General features: G+C 47.2%; 2 protein-coding genes across 2 annotated transcripts; one reads left to right on the forward strand and one right to left on the reverse strand.

Annotated features, from left to right (window-relative positions):
* The first annotated feature begins 527 nt into the window (after positions 1–527).
* Positions 528–2,605, forward strand: LOC147033744 (uncharacterized). The gene is made up of 2 exons (XM_085882255.1): positions 528–2,324; positions 2,582–2,605. Exons 1-2 carry the CDS (start codon positions 528–530, stop codon positions 2,603–2,605), a joined length of 1,821 nt encoding a protein of 606 aa, XP_085738381.1.
* A 185-nt stretch (positions 2,606–2,790) lies between these two features.
* LOC147033745 (uncharacterized) lies at positions 2,791–26,068 on the reverse strand. Its single transcript, XM_085882376.1, has 3 exons — positions 24,895–26,068; positions 23,896–24,769; positions 2,791–2,805 (listed from the first exon to the last, which is right to left on the reverse strand). Exons 2-3 carry the CDS (start codon positions 24,664–24,666, stop codon positions 2,791–2,793), a joined length of 786 nt encoding a protein of 261 aa, XP_085738502.1. The 5' UTR covers positions 24,667–24,769; positions 24,895–26,068.
* Between the last annotated feature and the right edge of the window lie 225 nt (positions 26,069–26,293).

Raw genomic sequence — 26,293 nt, forward strand, 5'->3', positions numbered from 1 at the left:
TTCCATGAACAATTTGAAGAATCCAATATGGTCGCAAGTGAAATAATTTGATCACTGACTATCCAATATGTGTGTATAATTTTAACCAGGCTTGATAACAAGTTATGCAATGCATTTTTTCCAATTTTTTAAGGTATCAGAAACCAATTAAAACTATTGCTGCCTTTACAAAATGTTTTATAATTAAGATACCAGTGACTGAATGGCTAACATGGATGAAGCCAAACCGCTGACACCTGCATTCACAAAAGATATTCAGCTGGTAAAGCTTTAATAATTGCTTGTTAGATGAATTAATGCTAAATGCTTTGAACATTAATGTTAATGCAAAGATTTTTTTCATTTCAGAATGATAATGGACCTTATTATATCTTAAAATTTAGATTGGATGGGCAAATGCATTCATCAAAGACAACGAACCACTCAACTTTCATATATCACTTGATAGATAACTTAAGAATGCTTTGTACAGTTGATGTAGATATAGGTAGTGCATAGATTTGTTTCTCTTTCTTTGCAGGTGAATAATGGATGATGTATTCATCTTCAAATTCAGATATGGAGGTGAATGTGATGCTACAAAGCCATGCTCACAAAATTGTGGACAAGCACGGTTGCATACAATTATCAATGCAAGCAAAGCATATAGGGACGGCCTGCACATTGACCTTGAAAGACAACTTGCAGAAAACCCAAGCCTCACAATAAAATACCATAAAAACTGTGTATCTAAATACACTACAAAGTCCAATTTACCTAAACCAGAAACTGCAGATATTGGTCCTCAACCACCCAAGAAACTATGCAATTCCTGCCCTTTATTTGATTTTAAGATGAACTGTCTTTATTGTGGAGAGATGTGTGATCTTAGCAGAGATCCCAAAAGTCCAGAGCGATGGAGGCCAGCATATATGTGTTGTACAACATATTCGCAGCATGAACAAAAATCATACAAACTGTACATGCAGGAGAAGTGTGATGCGCATGGTGATGGATGGGCCAGTGAAGTCAGAAGCCGTATCGATGGTGCCGTAAGTGACCTGCATGCAGCAGAAGCTCGTTATCACAGGGACTGCATGTGTCGGTTCATGGCGAACCCAAATATTGTCTGTGATGACAATGACACCAAATCTGATCAGGAGGTAGAGAATCAAGCTCTAGAATATGTGGTAAAAATGATGTCAGAGGATAAATGTAGGATTTGGAATTCCATTGAACTATTCAAAGAGTATACGAGTCAATGTGGTTCTGGGTTGTCACGCCAACGTTTGATCACTAAACTAAGCAGTCATTTTGCGGATGAGCTTCTTGTCCTGTCATCACCTGGATATGCAAACATAATTGCCTTTCAAAATTGTGGTACAGTTGGGTTCAAAGTCATAAAGGATGATGAAGATGACTGGGAAAGTCGTCTTGGTAAGGTTGCAAAGCGGATTCTAAAGGAATGCAAGGAAATCACTCACGATAAATCTCAGTATAGAAGGTATACAGACACAAATTTAGCAACTGATAGCATATCAGTGACACTGCAGGATCTGTTATCTTCAGTATCCAAGAAGTTAGACAATTCCTTACCAGTCATCCTGATCGGAAATATAGTAACAAGTGTTGTAACAAATCACCCAACTGATCTTCAAATAGCACTTGGTGTGTTACTCAGTGACTCAAGAAAGACTGTCTGTCATATGCATGACTACAGAGTCACCTGCAGTTATGACGAGTTACTCCGCTTCAAAAAGTCAGCTGCAGTTGATGCAGCAACTAAGCTCAGCCAACAAGGAATATCAGATGCAAGGCATTGGCTAGTTCAAATGGTATCTGATAATTTTTATACAGACATATACTCCCGCAATGGAAAGCTGTCAACGCATTCATTAGCAATGATCATCACACAGCAAGTTCATGGAAATCAGAACCATACAGACAAGGCTATCAGACACCTTAAAAAGGAAGATATGTCTCAACCGACAGTAGAGGAACAGCTTAGTGATTCGTCCTTATATACTGGTCAAAAGAAACCTGTAATGCCATATGTTCCCGTAGGGATACTTCATTCAAGTTTCCAGAAATATCAAGACGTTTCGCGAAGCCTGGCTGAAGAAACTGACTTTGCATTCTTTCGAGACATTGTTTTTCAACGTGACTGTCCAGAGTTTGATGGCTACAACACCAAGCTGTGTCGTGAGCACGGCCATTCTCTGAAGCCGAAGACAAGAGTTGTTTACCTACCGCTGATGGACAAATCCCCCGCCCATCCAACCACAATGTTGACTGCTATGTTAAAGGCACAAGAAGTGTCAACAAGTGTAGGGCAGGAATTCGTGGTATTCACAGCTGACCAGCAGTTATACAGAGTTGCATTTCATATCCTCTGGGATGACACTCACAAATTCAGCAACGTTTACCTTAGATTTGGTGGAATGCATTTATTAATGAGTTACTGTGAATGCATTGGTACATTGATGGCCGAATCAGGAATAGTAGATATTCTGAGCGTCTCATTTGGTGGTGTGCTAAAAAGGCTCAGTGGAAAGAAGTATCCTCAAAATGTAATATATTATTTCACTTGCGACCATATTAGATTCTTCAAATTGTTCATGGATGACATCACAACCACCTGGATATTTTTTATCTACCCTAATAATATCCTATTGAATAAACAGCAAGTAAAAATAGACATAATGGCTGCCAGACTAAACAATAAATGTATTTATCAAAATATCATAGAACACATTCTTAGTAACATTTTTTTGGTTACCATGGCCACATTAAATAATTTATGAATCAAATTTAACCCACCATGATCTAAGAGTATGAAAACATTTAACTTCGATCAGAAATGCACAGTTTTATGTTATATATCTTCAGCGCTTATTTCAAACATCACAATTGCATTGGTTGTCATGGTTACCATGGCACCATAACTTCATTACTCATTAATTCTATTTTATGTAAAACATTATTGTCATTAGTTCATGTATAGAGAAACAACAAAATAATGCAACAATAAACATTTTCTTGAAATTATTGCAATTTGGTTGTTCTAACCATCTTTTACCAACATAATCGTAGTTATAATTGGTAGTTACTACAGTAACGGAACAGCAAATACATCACAAACCCTTTTTATTTAAATTAGTGGACCCTAAAACATATATGACATCCAAAAACTCAGAGGTCTATAGCAGAAAACACTGAAATAACATGAATTTTCAACTTTTAGTCGATTTTGGCAGCCATCTTGGACGCCATCTTGTATATTTCAAATTGCTCAAGGGTGACAGGTTCACACGCACCCGGATATCATTAGATACACCCCAAGGGTGAATAATCAGCAGAGAAAAAAACTTTATCAGAGATGTTAGGGTTACCCCCCTCGGCTGCTGGACTAAATGGTATCATCCAAATCATAGATATGATCAATTGCTTCCATACTTTATTTATTTAGAAAAAAAGATTTTAAAACTTTTAAAACCCTGATCCAAGTATTTGAATTATTTTCTGTCGTTCTTGGGGAGACAACTGAGTGTTGCCTTTCTAAATTTATTTTATTGCTTGCAATTTATGAGATTCCTTTTGGGCATCTTTTATACTCTTTATAGCACCAGCTACATTTCCCAAAGCAGAAGCAGTTGAACCAATTAGGTCTTTACGTTGAAGAATAGTTGAACCTATACCCATTAGAGTATCAATTTCTCCCATCACCTTTTTTATAAATTGAGGTCCGACACCCCTTTGTCCCCTCGGTTTATAGCATCCTCTACCAAGATACATACCTTCACCCTTGTAGTATGGGGAAAGGAACATCCCATCCCCTGTAATTATTTTATATTTTCCCAACTCGTGTTTCCTGACAATAACCATCGTATTTATTTATTGGAAAACTTCACGTAGGGGAATTCTGATGGATATAATTTCTCTATTAAAATAAATCATGCGATTGTCTTGGACGGTCATCCTAAAATTTACTCTGCATATGGTTTTTCCAGACACAGGGAGATAAACCAGATTTTTTGGTTCCATATTGAATTTATATCCAATTGGGGTTTAGTATGCGTTGAATGAAAATATTGTATTTGTTCTTATTCCATCATTATAAGCGCCATCAATCAAATCACAGTGAATTAATACCGAATTTATGCCTGAGGATATTTGAATGACATTATCACTGTAAAACGTCCCATTAGTTTCAATCTTTTTTGAGGAGAAACCCAATGACTCTCTAAATGAATTATCAATTGTGAAATCAACCTTGTAGTTATTTTTAAGTTTAATCGTTCATTTTGAAGTATGTTTTTTAATATCTAAAACAATATTTTTTGGTTCATCACCCTGTTCTTTCATAAGGCGAGCAATTTTGGAAGATATTTGAGAAATTTCATATGCTCTGGGTGAAACTGTTATCGTTTTGTATCCACTTCCCGGATTATAACTAAACATCATTTTTCTTCGTGATATTAAATAAGGTATTATAAGTTTCCATGGACAATAAAGATGCCTCATATTCTTTTGTTGCATCAAGTTGTAGTGGGTATGGAAATGAAGATGCGTGGTCGCTTGTTGTGAAATTAAAACTAAGGATTGTGCTTCTCATCTTATTTTATATGGGATAAAATGTCTTTGTATTGATATTTATTAATTATTTTCATGTTCATCAATTGGTCTAAAATGGCTGATGCTTCATTAAAACAATTGTTATTTCCAGCCTTCTTACTACCTAACAGCAATAACAGTCTATTCACTAATTGTGATGGGCCATTTGAAAGCAAACTAACACCTGAACCAAGGCTACTTTAAGCCTGAATAACGTGTTTCTCCTTCTCATTCTTCCTACTTTTACCAGATAGAGAATATGTTGGTCTGCTGGACTCTCTTAATTATAGGATTAGTCTATCATCCTTATTTTTCAAATCCAATGGTTTATCAAAATACTTTGATTCATCCCTCACAGTTGAACCTTGTTTTCCATCTTTTGTTAGAAGAAATATTAATCTCGGAGTTAGTTTAACAGGGGGTTGAGCAGAACTCAAGAACCACAATTCATCATTAAATATCAATACCTTTTCTTGAACAAGATGAAATATCGCTGGTTGTTCTGTTGGAATGAGTCCTGCTTTGGTTTTTGAATCCGCTGAATATTCATTGTTTTGAGGAGCCTTCACAATATAATCAGGGGATTGATTAATCTCTTCCAGTTGTTAAAATAATCCTTCATCATATTCTAATTCTTCGACATTCTCCAATTCTTCCTCCGTCATTTGACTGAAATCTTTTAACATTTGAAGTTTTTTCGGAGGATATTCTATTGTGGGAACTGTGGAAGTATCTATAATTTTTTCTTGAGAAGTTTTTAAAAGTGGTTTCAAAAATATATCGTGTTTACTTTCAAATGCTTCTTCCCCCATTAGTTTCTGTCTGCGTTTCTTATTGATGCTTCCTGTTGTTTTACAACTTTTGAAACAAACTCTTGATGTTCCTTAAATCTTCTTGTTCTTTCTTTCACATCCATTTATTTATTGGAAAATATTGTTGTGGTTGACGAAATTCGCAAACCACCATTCAGGTCCCATAGGTGAGATATCTCTGTAAGTATATGTGTAGTTAGCCCAAACCCGTTGTTTAGAGGGAATAAATGTCATTCATTCGGGCTGCGACCCTTTTAGATAGCCGTTTTTCTTTTACTATCTTTATTTTGGACCAACCGCCATTACTACCACCACAACCACCACCAACCGCATCTCGACAACCACAGCCACCTTCTCCAGAACCGCCTTCACAACATCCACCTTCTCCACAACCGCTTTCACACACCAACCACCAACCGCAACGCCGCTTCACAACAACAGCAACGCCAACAGCCACGAGCTTTACCGTCACAACTCGCCCTCGCAACCATCGCATCACCGCCATTCCCGCGCCTCTTGTGGGCACCGATACTGGACTCGTACAGGGCACGCACCGAGCAGCGGGTGCAAAAACACCAGCCTTTCCGAGAAATCGGATCAAGAATGATTCACGCCCACTTCTGTTCCGTCCTATCAGCGAGCGTGGGGCGATTTGGCCCCGCCTCCAGGCGCGTCGGAGTATAATCGCTATATGCAGATTCGCGGATCAAGAATGATTCACGCCCACTTTTCCTCCGTCCAATGGGGGAGCGTGACTCCGCCCCCGAGCCGTTCCTGATCCAAAAATCTGCATATGATTTCTCCTGTCGGACTATAAAGCGCCGAGCGCGGGGCGAATTTGGGAGAGTTGAGAAAAGGGAGAGTTGGAGAGTTGTGGCGGCGGCGAAATCAGTCGAGAGAGTGTCTGTCGGGGTCCGGAGAGTCTGGAGAAGCCAAGAAGCTTTGTGGAGGTCTGCGCTCGTGTCAGAGTCGGGGAGCTGCGGAGAGGGGAGGCCGGGAACGCGGTCGAGGTCGCAGTGGAGTCGCTCGTCGCGGGACCCAAGCCAGCCAGATATCCTCTTTCCCCCGAGCATCAACAACCCCCCCTGTTTCCCCCCGCTCTGAGATAGTGTGAGAAGGGGGCCCCGTTCCCACCCCATTCCAGGCAGTGCCAGCGAGGCCCGCGGAGTCGGGGCGCCGCCGCCATTTTGCGGCTCATCACCAGATGGGTAGGCTCGACGCGGTCTCGGCCCCAGGCCCGTCTGCCCCCTTATCGTTGAGGGTGGCCCCCTTTTTCTTTTGCTTTGGAGTATATGTGTTGTCGGCGCCGTCTGTGAAGTAAAACTGTGTAAGTGTTGCCGTGTGCTTGCGTAGTCGGTAGTAGATCTGCATTGTGTTTCTTTTGTTGCAATTGCTTTTGGTGCGTAATTGTTGTTTCTTCTTTTGTTACATTTGCTTTTGGTGCATAATTGTGGTAATTGTATATGTGTGCTTTCCGTTTGCCGCGGAATAAATGTGCTTTGTGTTGAACTGTTTTTCCCGTTTCGCTTCGTCTTTTCTTTAATTGAATCTCCATCTTACTTCACGTAAAGGGTTGGTCGTGGGCTAAATACACCCGATAATTAATCGGAACCGTCGAGGTTGACGATAACACCGCTCGGTTATCCCGATAGTACGGAACGGGTCGCTTAAAGTGGCCCGTGTCCGAAGTCGACCTGCGGCGAGGTGCGATCGCCCGGTCTACCCTCCGTGTGGGTACTTAGGTAGGTCGAATTTGGCGAGCAACCCTATCCCACGCGGGGGATTGGCACGATCGTGATGAGGCCGAAAGGCCCACCCGTGACTAGTTCCCGGCGTTAGTCCGAGAGGGTCACGACGGGATTGTCCGTCTGGTGGGCGACGTGCCGCGATTTGAGTTACGTGGCCGCTCGCACGCCGGCGGGCGCGAATCCGCAACACTGGTGTCAGGAGTGGGATACAAACCCATCCCCCTCCTCGCGGCACTGGTGTCGGAGAGCGGGAAAACGGGCTCTCCTGTCTCCAGCTAAATTCACGGGAATCGGTCCAGGGGTGAGAGGAGCGACCCCCGATTCCCTCCAAATTACGAGCGATTCAAATTAACCTTTTACGAGAAATAAGATGGCGTCTCAAGGCGAGTGGGAGCCGGGGGTATTAGAAATTGATTTAGAATGTGTAGAATCCATGGTCCAGGATGAAATCCCCGTGCAAGAAATGTTGGTTGTGCAGGAACACGAACTCGCCCAACTGAACCCAGAGCCCGAAATAGGTGCGGCGGCGGCCGCGGTGTATGACACCTCCCCTCCCCCCCTCCGCCAAAACCTCCCGATTCTTGCCGTATCGGCTCACCCAAGCGCACCCGACATGGCCCAGCTATTCGCCATGCTGGCAAAGATGAATGCGGATGCGCATGAAATGAAAAACGAAATAAAAAGCATGAACAAGCAAATGAACGAAATGGAAACAAACATGAAGGAAGAAATGAAAGAGCTGCGGGGTGAGATGCAGAACATGGGCCGAAGCCTGCAGGCGGGCATGAAGGCAGTGACCAGGGAGCTTAAAATGGCGACGCCACGTGTGGGAGCGAACGAGCTGGGAGGGAGTGCAACGGCTGTCGGGCCCGCGGTGGAAGCGGGTAAGGAGAAAATAATTCGGGGGACATGTTGGGCGAGAAGCGTAACAGTGACCGAAAGGGAAAAACTAATTGGGGTGACGGAGACGTGCACGAGGGAGATAAGAGACGAGGTGAAAGGAATTGCGAGGGAGAGAAAAGAACAATTAAGACGGAAAGCAAGGATGAGGTACGCGGAGATCGTGAAAGAGCAAGGAGTGAAACAGAGGGAATGACGGGAGCGACTTAAGGAGAAAGCAAGGTTGACCTACATAAAGATAAGGGAAAGACGCCAGAAAGAAGCAGAGACTAATAGACACGAGGGGACAACAGAAACTAATAAATGTATAGAGACACGGGAGATGGGAACGATAGAGGAAAGACTACACGATGAAAACGGGGTGGAAGAAACTAAAGATGAACACACACACACGGAGGTAGTGGAGGATAATGGGGGTGAGCTGGCGGACCGTGCAGGGACCCGGTGCGAGCAACGGGATGGCCTCCCCCAGGAACGAGGGGAGGGAGTATGCCCCCTTGAAGCGAGTCACCACCAGGTGGGTTCGGTCGTGCTTTGCGAGGTCGAGGGGAGGAGTGCTGTGGACAGCTGCACGGAGAGCTTGGGGGGTATAGAGGCCCAGGAGACCCTTGTGGGGACACGAATCCCCAGTGTGGTTGTCCCGGTGTGTGTGGTGTCGAGGTGTGTGTTCACGAGTGTGGCGAAATGCGTGCTGCAACGCACGCATAGCGCGGGTGCAAGGGCATGTGTGAGAGCGACCGTGTGGGTGACAAAGACCCCGTGTGTGGAAGCGACCCCGTGTGTGAGTGGTGTGGTGGTAAGTGTGCAGAAGGGCGTGCTTCCCAGCACGCCGTGTGTGGATGAGGCACCGCGAGCGAGTGCCCCCGCGTGAGTGAGTAGTATGGTTTGTGTGAGGGAAATGGCACGAGTGAGTGAAAGGCCGCGAGTGAGTGGAGCCACGTGTGCAAGGGTAATGGCATGCGTGAGTGAGCGGCCGAGTGTGAGAGAGACAGCGTGTGCAAGGTCACTGTGTGTGAGGGAGATGTCGGTGGGCATGTGTGAACATGCAGCCGCATCTCCCGGGGCGAATGTAATGGAGTGGAGTGTGAGCGTCGTAACACGCAGGTGTGCGTGGGTGGAATGGAGACTACGACGGCGACATGTGAGGGACAAAAGCCGGGTAGCGGCTGTAGCTGTTTCGGGGACCGTGCCGGGGTCACCCAGCAGCGAGCGCGAGGTCCGTGCTGTGCAACGCACGAGGCCCCCACGTGCTCGTTTGCGAGAGTGAAGTCCCGGTCCGGAAACGCACGCGGTGGATTTGCCGATCCCGCGGACGGACAAAGTTTAGGCAGGATTATGGATTTGGACCGGACGGGTTCTCCACGCGATCGTGTGTGTTAAGCTCCAATGGGAAAAGCACATGTGTTCGCGTGGGGAACCCCTCGAGACGTGGGGCTTGTGTTTTTTTATGCGCACGGTGATGTTATGGCTGCACGCGGGGTTGGAATCCGGCAGGAGAGGTATCCCTGCCGGATGGTACCGTCCAAGGAGGGACGAGGTACACGTGCAGCTGCATGACGTCACGGGCAGGTGCAAAGTGCGCGAGCTGTGAGTTGCCGCGCTGGTGCTGCACATGTAAAAAAAAAAAATAAAAAGCAAGCCTCACTTTCGGGTGCACAGGATTCCCGGGCAAGGGGTGGAGGACCCCCTTACCAGGGCACAGGATGACACTAGTTAGGGGGAAGGGTTAGCTTAGTTAGACCGGCTTTATGGGGCAGGGGTAAGTCCTCATGGGGCCCGTGGAATGGATTAGGTAGAGGGATTTTAGCCAGATTTAGGTTGGGATATTGATTGATGGGATTAATTGGAGACAGTGACAGCCTTTGGATGTGTAGAGTTGACGTAGTTTAGCTACGTAGTGTTAAAAGGAACGTGCTACTAGTTTAAGGGACGACGTGGGAGCACGAGTTAGTTAGGGGAGGTAGTTAGAAGGATGGCAGAGTCCAGCGGTGAGTGTGTTCAAGAGTTGGTGAGTGAAGTGGAAGCATGTGCTTGGTGAGTGAGTGAGGCCAGCGGGTCTGTGTGAGTGGAGTGAATGGGGAATGCATGGTGCGATGAGTGATTGGGGGGAGGAGTGACTCCCGCCCAAGGGACCCCGGGGTCAGTGTAGAGTGAGTTAGGGGGTTAGTTAAATTGAAAAATGGAGGTCGTTTTGTTGTTGGTGTGAATGTAGGCTCGAAACCCATTTGGAGGGGTGCAGGAGCCCTGTTGACAGGCTGGGAGCGTGGCTGCAAAAGGTGAGTATCGCTGAGTGGGTACCCCGGGCACCAGGCTAGTCGGCCGTAGTAGGCCAAGGGCCCATGGGGGGCCGGGATAGCGTAGTGGGCACGGTTGAGCCCGCTTGGTGCGGGGGCCCGGGGCGCCGTTAGCCGCGTGGGCAGTGTTGTGGGCAGGGGTGACCCTCGGAAAGGGGCCTGGGAAGCCAGCCTGCCACGTGTGCGTTTCAGGGGAGGTGCCATGGGGGGCACTCATGGGGGGCAAGTCCTGTGCCGGCTGGATCGGCTGCAGCTGCTGTGCTGCAAGGTCTGTACCGGCCGGATCGTCTGCAGCTATTTTCTGCAAGGCCTGTGCCGGCCAGTTCATCTGCCGGCTGTGTTTGCCTGCAGCGGCCTTGTTCTGCAGGCTGTGTTTGCCTGATCACCTTTGCCATGCCATGCCCACTGCCCCTGTTCACCAGCCCCGTTCAATTTTTGCTTTGCCCTCCCTGTTCATTGCCATGTGCGCCAGGATCAGAAAGCAACAGTTTGCAAGCTGCGAGAACTGTCCTGTTGGCAGCTACAACACGGGCCTGCAGTGGCGGCCCATGCACCGTGTTTGCGTGCATCCATTCATCCATCCATCCATCCATCCATCCGTTGAGCTCATTGCGTGTGCCACTTGAGCTGGCACGGTGACTGCGTTTGTGCAACCCATGCACCGTTGTGGTTCACTGGGTTCATTTTCAAAAGGAAAGGCCTTGGACTGCGTGTGAGCAGCCGGCCACGTTCCCTGTCACCTGCATTGTTTGAGCCAGAGACTGCATGCGAGCAGCCTGGCTCCCTGCTAACTGCTTTCTTTTTGCAGAGACCATTGATCCTGGGCCATGGTTTAGTGTAAAATTTGTAAGTTAAGGTTAAGATGTACTGTAAATATGAGTGCGCCCCCGGCATGTCTGTCTTAGCGCCGGCAATTTTATTTAAGTCATCCGTGTGAGTGGGTTTGTTTAGTTAGTTACTCAGCCCTCAGGTTATTTATTTTGGGGACACGAATACCATGAATGTCGCACTCAGGGATCCGTAGGTAAAATGTACTCGGGGAGAACTACACATGATGGCGCACGAAAATTTGACGACTCGGGACGAGTCTGTAAAAAGGGGAGGGGGTAGTGTTGTGGTTGACGAAATTCGCAAACCACCATTCAGGTCCCATAGGTGAGATATCTCTGTAAGTATATGTGTAGTTAGCCCAAACCCATTGTTTAGAGGGAATAAATGTCATTCATTCGGGCTGCGACCCTTTTAGATAGCCGTTTTTCTTTTACTATCTTTATTTTGGACCAACCGCCATTACTACCACCACAACCACCACCAACCGCATCTCGACAACCACAGCCACCTTCTCCAGAACCGCCTTCACAACATCCACCTTCTCCACAACCGCTTTCACACACCAACCACCAACCGCAACGCCGCTTCACAACAACAGCAACGCCAACAGCCACGAGCTTTACCGTCACAACTCGCCCTCGCAACCATCGCATCACCGCCATTCCCGCGCCGCTTGTGGGCACCGATACTGGACTCGTACAGGGCGCGCACCGAGCAGCGGGTGCAAAAACACCAGCCTTTCCGAGAAATCGGATCAAGAATGATTCACGCCCACTTCTGTTCCGTCCTATCAGCGAGCGTGGGGCGATTTGGCCCCGCCTCCAGGCGCGTTGGAGTATAATCGCTATATGCAGATTCGCGGATCAAGAATGATTCACGCCCACTTTTCCTCCGTCCAATGGGGGAGCGTGACTCCGCCCCCGAGCCGTTCCTGATCCAAAAATCTGCATATGATTTCTCCTGTCGGACTATAAAGCGCCGAGCGCGGGGCGAATTTGGGATAGTTGAGAAAAGGGAGAGTTGGAGAGTTGTGGCGGCGGCGAAATCAGTCGAGAGAGGGTCGGTCGGGGTCCGGAGAGTCTGGAGAAGCCAAGAAGCTTTGTGGAGGTCTGCGCTCGTGTCAGAGTCGGGGAGCTGCGGAGAGGGGAGGCCGGGAACGCGGTCGAGGTCGCAGTGGAGTCGCTCGTCGCGGGACCCAAGCCAGCCAGATATCCTCTTTCCCCCGAGCATCAACAACCCCCCCCTGTTTCCCCCCGCGCTGAGATAGTGTGAGAAGGGGGCCCCGTTCCCACCCCATTCCAGGCAGTGCCAGCGAGGCCCGCGGAGTCGGGGCGCCGCCGCCATTTTGCGGCTCATCACCAGACGGGTAGGCTCGACGCGGTCTCGGCCCCAGGCCCGTCTGCCCCCTTATCGTTGAGGGTGGCCCCCTTTTTCTTTTGCTTTGGAGTATATGTGTTGTCGGCGCCGTCTGTGAAGTAAAACTGTGTAAGTGTTGCCGTGTGCTTGCGTAGTCGGTAGTAGATCTGCATTGTGTTTCTTTTGTTGCAATTGCTTTTGGTGCGTAATTGTTGTTTCTTCTTTTGTTACATTTGCTTTTGGTGCATAATTGTGATAATTTTATATGTGTGCTTTCCGTTTGCCGTGGAATAAATGTGCTTTATGTTGAACTGTTTTTCCCGTTTCGCTTCGTCTTTTCTTCAATTGAATCTCCATCTTACTTCACGTAAAGGGTTGTTCGTGGGCTAAATACGCCCGATAATTAATCGGAACCGTCGAGGTTGACGATAACACCGCTCAGTTATCCCGATAGTACGGAACGGGTCGCTTAAAGTGGCCCGTGTCCGAAGTCGACCTGCGGCGAGGTGCGATCGCCCGGTCTACCCTCCGTGTGGGTACTTAGGTAGGTCGAATTTGGTGAAGAACCCTATCCCACGCGGGGGGCCGATTGGCACGATCGTGGTGAGGCCGAAAGGCCCACCCGTGACTAGTTCCCGGCGTTAGTCTGCGAGGGTCACGACGGGATTGTCCGTCCGGTGGGCGACGTGCCGCGATTCGAGTTACGTGGCCGCTCGCACGCCGGCGGGCGCGAATCCGCAACAATATCATTTACTGAATTGTAAAGGTCAACAGGGAAATTTTCCTTTTCTTCATCATTAAAGTAGATGTGTTCAAATAAATCCTTTTCTTTAAATATTTCATCAAATTCTTTATTGACATTAATGTGAGTTGTAATTTCTTCTTCCCTAATACTTGTATCTCTGCTTTTCATGCCCTTATGTTGTGTTTCTTCATCAACATCAAAACCGAATGATAAAATCTTCACCACATTACCACTCAGATGTTTAATAATTTCTCATTCCTTCTGGATTAATTTCTAATATCCCAAGACCACCACATTTTAGTTTCTTTAACTCACTCTTACAATGTGAATATTTTGTTGTACCAAGAGAAACCTCCTCAAATATTTGGCCTTCATTCCTCAATCGCATACATTCCTCTTCTGAAATATATTAATAATCTTCACCTTCTACTTTTCCAGGTCTTATTGCTCTCGTTGTTGTTGATACAATTCGAACTACGTGGTGCTTTTTAAGCAAATATACAATATTCTCATTTGTACCGCACAAGAACCTTGATTTATGAAAGTTTTTTCCAGAAGCAGATTTACCCACAAGATTTATAATAACATTGTTGTAGATTTGCCGCCCGTCGGCGTGCGAACGACCGCGTCTAACCAATAGTGGTCGCTTCGCCCACCGAACAGACAATCCAGTCGTGACTTTCTGGAACAATGCCAGAAACCAGTCACGGGTGGGTTTTCAATCCCACCACAACCTTGTCCGCACTGTACCCGCGATACAGGGTCCGATCACCAAATATTCGATTTACCTAATTATTCGCACAGGTCGGTTACCGAGAGATTGTACCTCAACGGGACCGCTTGGAAACGAGCCGCTTAAGCAGCTTGCTTCCTTTTGGGATAATCGAGCAGGGTATTATCGCACAGTCCCGTTGGACCCGATCACTTTACCGGCTATTTAAAAACCAACTATATTCCGAGTGCAAGATGAGGCAGTTCAATGAGGGAATGGATGCAACGAACAGGTTACATTCACACAAGGACATCTCCATATATATATATATATATATATATATATATATATATATATATATATATATATATATATATATATATATATATATATATATATATATATATATATATATATATTTGAAAGTGTGTCTGTGTGTCTGTGTGTTTCTCTGTGACCTATGCACGCGAAAAGTACTGGACTGATCCTCACCAAACTTCACATGCTGACAGAACATGTACCCGGGAGTGTCCCAATGTAAACGAATTGTACTTCCGACTTCCGGTTTCTGAATTATGACGTCATCACCTGATTTAGTAACATTAATTTTTCAAGTTCAGCCGATTGACATGGGGCCAACGCCGTATACAATATATCTCACATATGATTTTAAGTTTTTGTTTATCTGTTTGTTTGTTTGTCTGCACGTGCTAATCTCCTGAAAGGTGAAAGATAGGAGCTAATCACTAAAACAAAAAATGTGGGGATGGGCCCCGGGAAGGTTATAGGCTACGTGGCAAGGCCCCTCAGCCGGTAGGGGGGGGAGAGGGGGTGTGTATCCCCCTCACCAACCCCCTTAGCCTATGTCGGCCATGGCCCAATAGGGAACTGATACTGTGCTCGCGTCAGACATATGTATAGAAGATTAAATTCATTCAAAAAGAACCCGGGCAGCGCCGGGTGCATTCACCTAGTTTATTATAATAAAGCACGTATGCAATTAAACAAGGCAAAACACGTATGCAATTATACAAGCAACAAAAGCATGACAAAAGAACTACAACCGTCTACTTATTATGTACAGTCACTTGCACTTAACAGCAGTTCTGACTTATTAAACGGGCCCACGGACACACGTACGCACACACACACCCAATAAATGGTGGCAGAGGCCTTTAATAACGAGCTCCAGCTAGGAAGACAGGTGAGCTGAAACTCAGAACCTATCTCGAACCTCTCCACCTCGTGTGGTCTTCAAGTTGTTCGGACCCGGGCTCCAGCGAGAGCGAGCTGGATCCAATCGCCGTGAGCTGCGACCCTTCCCGAGCTCCCGCGAATCCTCCCGCGCTTCTCAACACGTGCTGGTGAGACGAGGCGCCGATCCTTCCCGTTGATGCGTCGCTTCCCCGAGGAACCACCTCCCGCGCTTCTCAACACGTGCTGGTGAGACGGGGCACCGATCCTTCCCGTCGATGCGTCGCTTCCCTGAGGAACCACCTCCAAGAAGAGGCCGATGAGTCGCACCAAGCCGGGAACCAAAATGGAGAACAAAGAGCTGCACGAACCAAGAAGAAGAAGAAGCTACCATTCGCAGCTCGATCCGAGCAACTGGCTCAACTTCCTTCCAAAACAGAGCAGCTCGAAGCAAAAAGCTGTCCCGAGCCAAACAAAAGGCGAAGCTCACTGAACCACCAAAGCAAAAAGCCTCCTCCCGAGCCAGGCCTCAGCCGAAGCTCACTGAGTCAGCCGAAGCAAAAAGCTTCCGAAGGCCTCAACCCTAACGTAAGCCAAGCAGTACCCGACGGTCTGCTGAACGGCTACTCTCTGCCGAAGCAAAAAGCTGGGAAAGTCACATTTCCAACCTCGTCTCAAAAGCCAGTCGCCGACTGGGAATCCTCCGTCGTGCTAAGTCCTTCCTCGGCCCTCTTGAGCTCCTGACCACTTACAAAGCTTTTGTCCGTAGCCTGATGGAGTACTGCTCTCCCCTCTGGGCTGGTGCTCCTGCCTCCCACCTTTCTCAGCTTCACACTGTCGAAACCAGGGCATTTAAGATCATCGGCATCTCCCGCAATGAAGCTGAGTCTTTGGGCCTCTCACTCAATCACCGCAGGTTGGTCGGTGGTCTTTCTGTCTTCTACCGACTCCTCTCCAGCCTTGCCCCCCCCTGCTCTCTCTGCGATTTGTCACCACCACATTTCCACAGGGCGCTCAAGGTCCGCCAACAACCCCCTTCTGGTAAAACTACCAAAATCACGAATCACTGCTCATCTTCACTCTTTCATTCCTCTTTTTTCCCGCCTTTGGAATAAACTTCCTCACTCTATTCTTTCCCATTCTTCCCTTCAGGCTTTCAAAACAGCTGTTCACCACCACCTCTTATCTTCCCCCATCCAAATCCTTGATCTTTTCTACCCCCGATAATCCACCCAAGCCCACTTCCTTCATTTCTCCTGCTTTCCTTCCTGAAAGTTCCTGAAACGTCCATCTTCTCTTCGCCATGTTCCCCGTCCCATCCCCATCCCTCTCCCTCCCACAGTTCACCTAATGTGTCTGTTCCCCACTGTTTTGTCCCTTCCACTCCCGCCCCTCTTGTCTCATGCCTCCTTGCTGTGAGTTGTGTGTTAGCTCTCATACGAGCCTCGACCAAGGTATACAAAAAAAAAAAAAAAAAAAAAAAAGCTTACTAACCAAGAACAAAGAAAGGATCTCGTCCTTATCCTTCTCCGTGCCCCCTTCCTCCACGCCCGGCGTGACTCATGCCCTCGTGATCCATCCCCCCCACTCAACCACGGAGTTGAGAGGGAGTTGTTGACATCATGAGTCACTGGACGGCAGGATTCTTCTTCCTCTTCGCAGAAGAGGTGGAGGGATGTCTCCATTGTTCGTTCCCTAACTACTAATTCGATCCGCAGCGCATCTAATCGATTTCTGAACATTTAAACAATGAAAGGTGAGCTATCTAGGGAACAAGCACTTATCGACAGCTGACTAAAGGAACCTGTATGTTGTGTGCTATCAAATTCCCAAATTCATAACAATATATTTATATTTTTCAGTTGTGTGCTTCATATAATCCCCAAATTCCTTTTACAACATAATGTAGAACAATTGTCTCTCCAAAAATTGTTTATATCTATTGAATTTAACTTGAATAAAATAAAAGTATTGGCATTGTTCATTACTGAGCGACGAGAGAGTTTAAAGTATGATTGACTGAGATAAATACAATTCCAAGAAGAATGTCTCCCTCTTGTGTAATAGCTGTCCATTACCGTTTGGTTTCTCTCATTAACACAATCATCAAAGATAACGAGGTTCTTTTTTGATTTATCCAAATCTTGGGGAGAAGGTATATCATCCGTATTATCACCAAGAATACAAGTTATAGGATTTGATTTCTTTTTACATCTCTGTGTATCACAAAATAGTTGTATTATATCTTCAATGTTGTAATCATTTAGTTTGTTTTGAAGTTTAAATAAACCGATTATATCTTCTTTTTGAAGACCAGCATTAAAACCTTGTGAGAGTAGTTGATACTCTGGTTGAAAACTCGACTTTGTGAAAATTATTAAATTATCATAATCTAAAAAGTTGGGAGTGAGGAGCATCTTCAAAAATAATCAGGTTTTTCCACATCCACTTGAACCAACTATGAGACATCTTAATGAATTTGGGAGATTTTTATGGTTGTTAAATTTTATCTTATTTTCCCAAATGGGTAAAAAAATCATTCATTTATATATTTGGAAAACAGATTATTTAATTTTTTATTGGCTTTTTTGGAAACGATGTTTTATCCGAAATTCAGGTTTAATTTCAAGATAATCCATTATTTAATTTATACAATATCTTGTGTTGATATTTCCCTGAAAATGACAATCATTAATAAAATAAATCATCAATCCACGAAACATGGTTGTCATTTGTTTCGTCTCTTCTCTTGTCAGAAAAGGTGTATTTTCACCCTCATACTTTACATTCATTTCTCAAATCAATCTTGCAAAGTAATTCATTTTTGGTGTTAATCTCAAAGAATTATATATTCTTTTTTATATTTTTTATTATCATTAATTGGAAGATAGTCACAGAATATACATTGTTTATAGGCTTTTTGACTCTATTTAATCCCCATCTTTCACACGCAGGACAATTCTCAAATTTGTCAAGTGGAGAATCAGGAAATTCAAGAGGCTCAAATCTGGTAAACTATTCATATTGTTACGGATCTGGAAACCATATGCATTCAACACACAGGTCCCAAAAGTTAGTTATGTCGTTAAGTGCATGTGAGACAGAACGCCTCCTTGTGTCTAGTGGGAGAAACAAAGGTGTGCGTTGCGATGGTTTAGGTAGGTTATATCTCCAACGAATCATTCAACGGACCATCCAATCAATAAAACCAACCTGCTACTGAACAAGCGTTTCACTCACCCAACCCGGAGTCTTGCTTGCCGAGGTACATCTTCTGGGCGGATTCAGACACGCCTGAAGGGGGCAGAGTTTTTCCAACAAGGTCGAAACCCCGCCCAGAAAGGGGCGGGCCCATGGGAGCCCTGTCCAATCAAGGCAGACAGTGACGTCTGCTTCACCGAGCTCCGCCCTGGACGGGGGCTCTTTTGTTGCCTTTCGCTCGTTCTTGGGGGGTTCGAGAGAGATTTTGAGAGAGGAGCACGTTGGTTGGGTGTGTCGCGTGTTGGAGCTGGGGAGGAGTCTAGTTGACTCAAGAAGGAGTCCAGCTCTCCGTGGCGCAACGGATAGCACATTGAACTTCCAGTGGAAGCAGCAATTCGAAGGTTGCGGGTTCGAGTCCCGCCGGCTTCCGCGGACACGAGCCCCGCGCGTGGGACTGTGGGCCCGGCTGCACAGCCATTGGCAGGTACCCAACCGAACTGCGACCCCCAGCTCGTCTCTCCTTCTCTGGCAGCGGGGCTCTTTTCAATAAAACATCTGTGTGTGTCTGAGTGTGTGGACCCGTCTTTTAAGTTGAACTGCAGAAGTGTTATTCCACCATTGTAAATATTCCTTGTATATTTGCGATAAGTCTTGCCTGTGTCTTTTCTTTATTGTAAATAAAACAATTGTAGAAATGTTCCCAGTTCGTTTCCGTCCTTTCTTGCATTGGTCCAGCATGGTTCAGATCTGAGTTTAGCTGGGTTTTTAGACCCGATAATCCATACATTCTAGCTGGTACGTTATTGGCAGACCCGCTCGACTGCATCCGAGCCGGAAAGGTAGTTGGCAGCTGGTAGTCGGTAGAGTGATCCGGTTCGAGAAAGACGTGGTGAGAGCGTGGTTCCCCGGTAGACGACACCGCGTGGTTAATTAGGTAAATTGGTTCAAGACAAAAAGACCCTACGCTACGCGGTGAAGGTATTGGCGTCCACAGTGGGTTCAGCGACCCGCCGCCTCACTGAGTTATCTGAGAGGGACGGCCTACAATTCCGGAGAGTTTGGTGGAGATGATGTTACCTCCCCCACCTAGTGGTCATTCTCGCCACCGACCTCTGGCCCACCACAGTTTGGTAGTCAGGAGTGAGATTCGAACTGCACACCTCCACAAAAAATTCACGGGATTCGGACCAGGGGTGTGCCTGACAACCCCCCCTTTTCCCTCCAAAATTAAGAGGTTTTTTTTTTGTATACCTTATTGAGGCTCGTGTGAGAGCTAACACACAACGCACAGCATGGGGGGGGGGGCATGAGACAAGAGGGGCGGGAGTGGGAAGGACAAAACAGTGGGGAACAGAGACATTAGGAGATCTGTGGAAGGGAAAGGGATGGGGCGGAGAACACAGGGTATACAAGATGGACATTACGGAGACTTTCAGGAAGGAAAGCAGGGAATTTTAAGAAGGTGGGTTTGGGCTGGATGAATGGGGGAAGAAAAGATCAAGGATTTGGATAGGGGAAGATAAGAGATGGTGGTGAACAGCTGTTTTGAAGACCTGGAGACAAGAGTGGGTTTGAAGTGTGTGGGAGTTTGTTCCAGAGGTGGGAAAAAAGAGGAATGAAAGAGTGAAGGTGAGCAGTGATTCGTGACTTTGGTAGTTTTACCAGAAGGGGGTTGTTGGCAGACCTTGAGCGCTCTGCGGAAATGTGGTGGGGACAAATCGCAGAGAGAGTAGGGGGGCGAGGCTGGAGAGGAGACGGTAGGAGACAGAAAGACTGACGTTACCAAGACAAGTCTCTAATCCTTTACCACCGGAGGCGACAGGGAATTGAGAGGTAAGGCCTACATGGGTCGGGGGTTTACGACAATAAGCGCGGGCTGGTTTAACATCACGACAAGACTCAAAATGCGCTCCGTTTAACTGAGGCACCGACATAGAAACAAGACCAAAGGTAAGTTTACAGCTAAAGCGAGCAAAACCTTGCTGATGTAGGGTTCCTGAGACCGACTTCTCATGGTGAAATACAAATTTTATTTAATTATCGAAAAAATTAACAAGCTATCGAAATTTTATTTAATTCTCAGTACGGACTGAAATGAGAGCGAGAGATGAACCTTCAGAGTTTAGGCTTTATTCCATTTGATTGGAGCCGCTTCTGTGGGCACACCGGGGAATACAGGTTCAGCTAGGAGTACATAAGCAGTAACGTATACATGTGCAGTTAATCATCGCAGACTAAATCCGCGTAAGCACGGAGTTCGATATAATCTCCATTCTCACCAGTCAATGAGCACCTTCAGTTAACGAGCATCAAGTGAACAGCCGATGTAAATGGCAATGCCCCAGGGACAACCACTCGTGCCGCGGAGACCTCCCCTTATACGCGAGACGCACAACATGTGATCCCGCGTCATGTCCCTCAATTCACCTCAATTCACCACATTCTCCGCACCTTTAAAATGTAACTAGGGGCCCATCTTACACACCATGATTGCTTTAGCACTATAGGAGTATACATTTCAAGCAACGCAGACTAATAGGTCTACAGAAGCATACATGCTAAGCAGTGATTATTTTGAGTTGTAGGAGCATGGAAATGAGCATCGATATATGATATAATGAGCATATGGGAGCATGAGCAGCGAGAATGCCGATTATTCCCATTTCAGATTGAGTCGTCGAGGGGGCCTTATTCGTCGACCTCTCCGGGAGTAAACGGCAGTTTCACTTGAGGGAGACTTCCGATCCTCTTGGTGAGCCTCGACTTGTGCCGGGGATGACTCCTCGATCGCTCTCGGGTGGAACGCGGCAGCCCCGTCGCCCGGCGGAGTTCCTGGGGGGGAAATGTCAGAAGGAGGAGTGCCAGAAGGTGGTGTAGCGGCGGGAGGAGTACCTGAGGGAGCCAGATGGCGAACCGACACAGTGGTCTCCCTGCCATCCGGGAGCCTGACATGAGCATACTCTGGATTAGTGTCAATGAGTTTGACCCCCTCCACCAGGGGTTCATACTTGCTTTGTCGGACCGGGCGTTTCATGAACACTGTACCGGGATGGGTCAGCCAGTTGGGCACCGTTTGACCGTCAACATAACGTCGCTGGTGAGTAAACATTCGTTCGTGAGGAGTTGCATTGATGGACGTGCAGAGCAAAGAGCGTATGGAATTCAGAGCGTCGGGAAGAGTAACCTCCCACCGCTCGGGGCCCAGTCCTCTCGATTTCAGCGCCAGAGTTACGGCTTTCCAAATAACTCCATTATACCTTTCCACCTGCCCGTTTCCCTGTGGGTTGTAACCCGTCGTTCGACTAGTTGCTATGCCGAGCTCTAGTAGGAATTGTTTTAGCCCGGCCGACATGAAACACGGCCCTCTGTCTGAATGTATGTACGAAGGTTTCCCAAACATAGCGAAGAGGTCAGAGAGACATCTCACGACAGTGCCCGAGGTCATATCCGAGCACGGAAATGCGAAAGGGAACCTTGAATATTCATCAACAACGGTGAATATGTATCTGTTGTCTGTCTCGGTCGGCAGGGGCCCTTTGAAGTCGATGTTTAGTCTCTCGAAGGGGGAAGTGGCCTTGATCAGTCTGCCAGATGCCGCGCCAAAGAATCTGGGTTTTAGTTCAGCACAAACAGGGCATGAAGCATTCATTTGTTTAATATCTTCAACAGAATAGGGAAGATTTTGTCTGCGCACGAAATGTGCCATCCTGGTTACCCCCGGGTGGCACAGAGACACATGGAGGTCTTGCAAAGCCTGACTGATTGTTGCCGAACTGTAGACCCGAGAGAAGGTATCTGCAGCAGGGTTTTCCTTCCCGGGCCGGTAAACAATGTCGTAACTGTAGCAAGCTAGGTCTATCCGCCATCTCATAATTTTTTCATTCTTAATTTTCCCGTTATTTTTCCCATCAAACATGAATGCCACGGATCGTTGGTCCGTAACGAGCGTGAAGTGGTTTCCCAGTAAATAATGTCTCCATTTCCACAGCGCTTCGACGATGGCGTACGCTTCCTTCTCTATCGCTGAGTGTCTCTGCTCGCTTCTAGAGAGAGTTCTCGAGAAGAACGCGACCGGCCGCCCAGACTGATTAAGTGTAGCAGCTATGGCGTGATTTGAAGCGTCGGTTTCCACCACGAAGGGCACCGAGCTGTCGATCGATAAAACCACGGACTTACTGATATCATCCTTGAGGTTGTGGAAAGCTCTTACAACAGCGGCATCTGGTGGAAAGTTTTTGCAATGCACTAGGGGATGTATTTTCTCGGAGTATTGCGAAATCCATCTCGCATAGTAAGCGAACATCCCGATCACCCGGCGCATTGTCTGCAAGTCCTGAGATGGTGGAAGCTCACGGAGCGGGCGCAATCGCTCAGGATCAGGCTTAATTGTGCCGTCGGCTATCGTGTAGCCGAGAAGGTCAATTGACCTTGCCGAGAATACGCATTTCTCGTAGTTGAGAGTCAGATTATATTTTCTAGCAATGCTCAAGAATCTGTCTAGATTCCTATCATGTTCCCTCTGATCCCTACCGCACACTGTGACATTATCCACGTAAACAAAAGTGTCTTTGAGGTTTTCATCTGAGATGATGTCGTCCATAACCCATTGGAAGCAAGCTACCCCATTCGTGACACCGAAAGGTATTCTCCTGAATTGGTAGAGGCGCCTCCCTGCCTGGAATGCAGTGTAAGGTTTGTCTTCCTCTCGGATGGGAATTTGATGATAGGCGCTTCGCAAGTCGATGGTACTGAATACCTTATAATTGGCCACGCGTTCGACCATCTCGTCTATGCGCGGCAGGGGGTAGGCATCGAGTTGGGTGAAGCGATTGACCGTTTGGGAATAATCGACAACCATTCGTTTCTTATGGTTCTGACTGCTGGTTACTAACACCTGTGCGCGCCATGGCGAGTCGCTCGGTTCTATAATTCCTTCTTCCAGTAATCGCTTGGTTTCTGAAGTGATGAAATTCATGTCAGCAGTGGTATATCGCCGCGATTTAATCGCTATCGGTTTGCAGACCGGCGACAAGTTAGCGAACAGCTGGGGGGACGTCACCTCCGCGGTGGTCAACTCATTTAAAATTAGACGAGGTTTGCTTCCTCCAAAGGGTATTTCGACGCTCGTGTGCTGCTTGAGGACATTATGACCCAGAATTACGTCTGCGCACAAATCACGAAGCACCAGTACCCTTACATCCCGATGCGTGTACCCTTTTACGTCCAATTCAACATTGCAGTACCCTCGTACGCGGGATTGCAGTGAGGTGGCGGCCATGCATACCGTATTGTCAGTCGGGTGGATTACCCATTTCCTGCCCTTCACTAGCGAGCTGTTGACGAAACTTTCAGAGCTACCGGTATCAATCAGTGCCTCAGCCATATGCCCGTTAATTCGTACGTTGATGATAGCCTTGGATAGATTCCCCGGGGAGGCTGCAGTTAATTTATTTTGCGAGTAGAGAGCCGCAGAAGTGGGTTTATTTTTCCTTAGAGTAGATTTACATACCCTGGCATAATGCCCTTTCTTGTCGCAATTCATGCATGTGGCATCTCTGGCGGGACATTTTTGACGAGGATGCCTTTTGTACCCACAAAAGAAGCATTTACCAACCGGAGCAGTTGCTGAGGAGTTTGACGTGGCCTGGGTATCCGGCTCCTCGGGTGTTTCTCCATCCCCTATGTCTGGCTGTGTCTGTGCCAGTGGGGTTCCTTGAGTTCCCACCGTAGCAGCGTTCATTAGCAGGATCGGTGTCCCAAATGACTCAGATTGCTGCTGAGCCGTATCCATCGCTCGTGCCTGATCGACTACCTTGTCAAGAGTGGGTTGCGCTTTCTCTAGTAAGCGTTGCCGTATGTGGGCTGATCTGAGTCCTTGGATGAATGCCTCCCGTGTGGCTTCCTTTCGGTGTTCCTCGGCGCTTACGGCCCGGAAGCTGCCGTCTTTTCCCAGCTGATTCAGAGCTTGCAGGAACTGATCGATTGTCTCCCCGGCTGCTTGCTTGCGTGTGTTGAGAAGATGTCGTATGTATACCTCGTTCTTGGGCTTCACGTAGAGCGCCTGCAGCACGTCAATCGCTGCTTCGTAAGTGTCGCACTCCGAGAAGAGCCTGTATACGCCGGGCGAGACATGATTCACGAGAGCGGCAAATTTGTCGGCTCCTTCCTCGATGATGGTCAGATAGTGTGAGAAGGAACAGAACCAATGCGACCATTTCATTTCTGCGTCAGTCGCGTTTGGGTCTGCGTCGAACCTCTCTGGTTTGTAGATCTTGTCCATCGTTGGTTGAGAGAGCCGAGAAAACCAAATGGAATAAATTGAAATGAGAGCGAGAGATGAACCTTCAGAGTTTAGGCTTTATTCCATTTGATTGGAGCCGCTTCTGTGGGCACACCGGGGAATACAGGTTCAGCTAGGAGTACATAAGCAGTAACGTATACATGTGCAGTTAATCATCGCAGACTAAATCCGCGTAAGCACGGAGTTCGATATAATCTCCATTCTCACCAGTCAATGAGCACCTTCAGTTAACGAGCATCAAGTGAACAGCCGATGTAAATGGCAATGCCCCGGGGACAACCACTCGTGCCGCGGAGACCTCCCCTTATACGCGAGATGCACAACATGTGATCCCGCGTCATGTCCCTCAATTCACCTCAATTCACCACACGGACCATGGCGAACCAAGACGGACTGGTACAGGTGGGTTCTGAATGAATGTTGGAAGAATCCATGGCCCAGCACAACACTAGGCAGGAAGACCTTTCCCTGCGATCAGACCCAGAGGTAGCATTGGGGGCAGCAGCGGCAGTGCATGAGCTCCCCCTGCATCGAATTCCCCCCCGCGGAGGATCTGGCAACCCCTGTCGGAGCCGCGCCAGATTGTGGCGGATCGGCTTCGCAAAAGCCATTTGACTTGAGCCAGTTGGTGGAAATATTGCAAAACATGAAAAACGAAATGAATGTAAATGCACAAGAAATGAATGGAAAAATGCTAAACATAGGAATGGATTTTCAAAACCAACGGAGGAGTGATATGCAAATGTTGAAGGCGGGTCAGGAAGAAATGAAGGTGGAGCTGGCAAAGGTAAAGGGTGAAATGCAGAACATGAGTTGGAAAATGGCGGATGGGATCAGAACTGCACGTGAGGAAATGACCGAGTCGAGGGGAAGTGTGGAGGTTGTTCAGACCGCGATGACGACGGGCGAGGTCGAGGTGACGAGTGACGTCAAGATAATTAAGGGAGAAACCGGTAAACTCGGATAGGGGATGATGGAAATAATAAAAGAAACTCAGGAATTAAAAGAGGTGACGGAGACGCAGAAATCAAAAGAAGGTGACGAATTGCACGAAACTAAAGAGGAGCACACACAAGTAGAACTGGTAGGGGACATTGAGGTTGAGCGGGTGGAATGTTTCGAGACCCAATGTGAGGGTCATATTAATCTCCTACAGGGACAAGGGGAGACAGTATGCTCCCTCGTGGCAGGCCGTATGAGGTGGAGCCGTTGCATGGTGCGAAAGAGCACATGCCGAGCTTGGGGGGGAATAGAAACCCCGGGATCTTTTGAGCTAATACAAGCCCCCGATGTGAATGTCCCAGAGTGTGTGTTAAAACGTGTGAGTGATGCAAATGACATGGCATGTGTGAGTGCATGTGAGGAGATGGGACACGGACCGACCCAGACGGGAGACTTGGGTCGCATGGCGGACGGAACTATTTTGGAAACCGCGCCGGCTCCGTGGGACGCTGTGTGCGAGGTCCGTTCCGTATCTTGCAAACCGCCCAAGCGCAGACGATTGCATTATGGGGAGCCGGCATTGGAACGTCCCATGATTGGAACGTCCACCAGGTGGATGGCTAAAATGGAAGCAAATTGAATTGTGTGAATTTGGAAAGCACGT

Source organism: Eptatretus burgeri, chromosome 1 (assembly GCF_056783735.1).
Source record: "Eptatretus burgeri isolate ZD-2024b chromosome 1, Ebu_testis_v1, whole genome shotgun sequence".
Taxonomy (NCBI): Eukaryota; Metazoa; Chordata; class Myxini; order Myxiniformes; family Myxinidae; genus Eptatretus; species Eptatretus burgeri.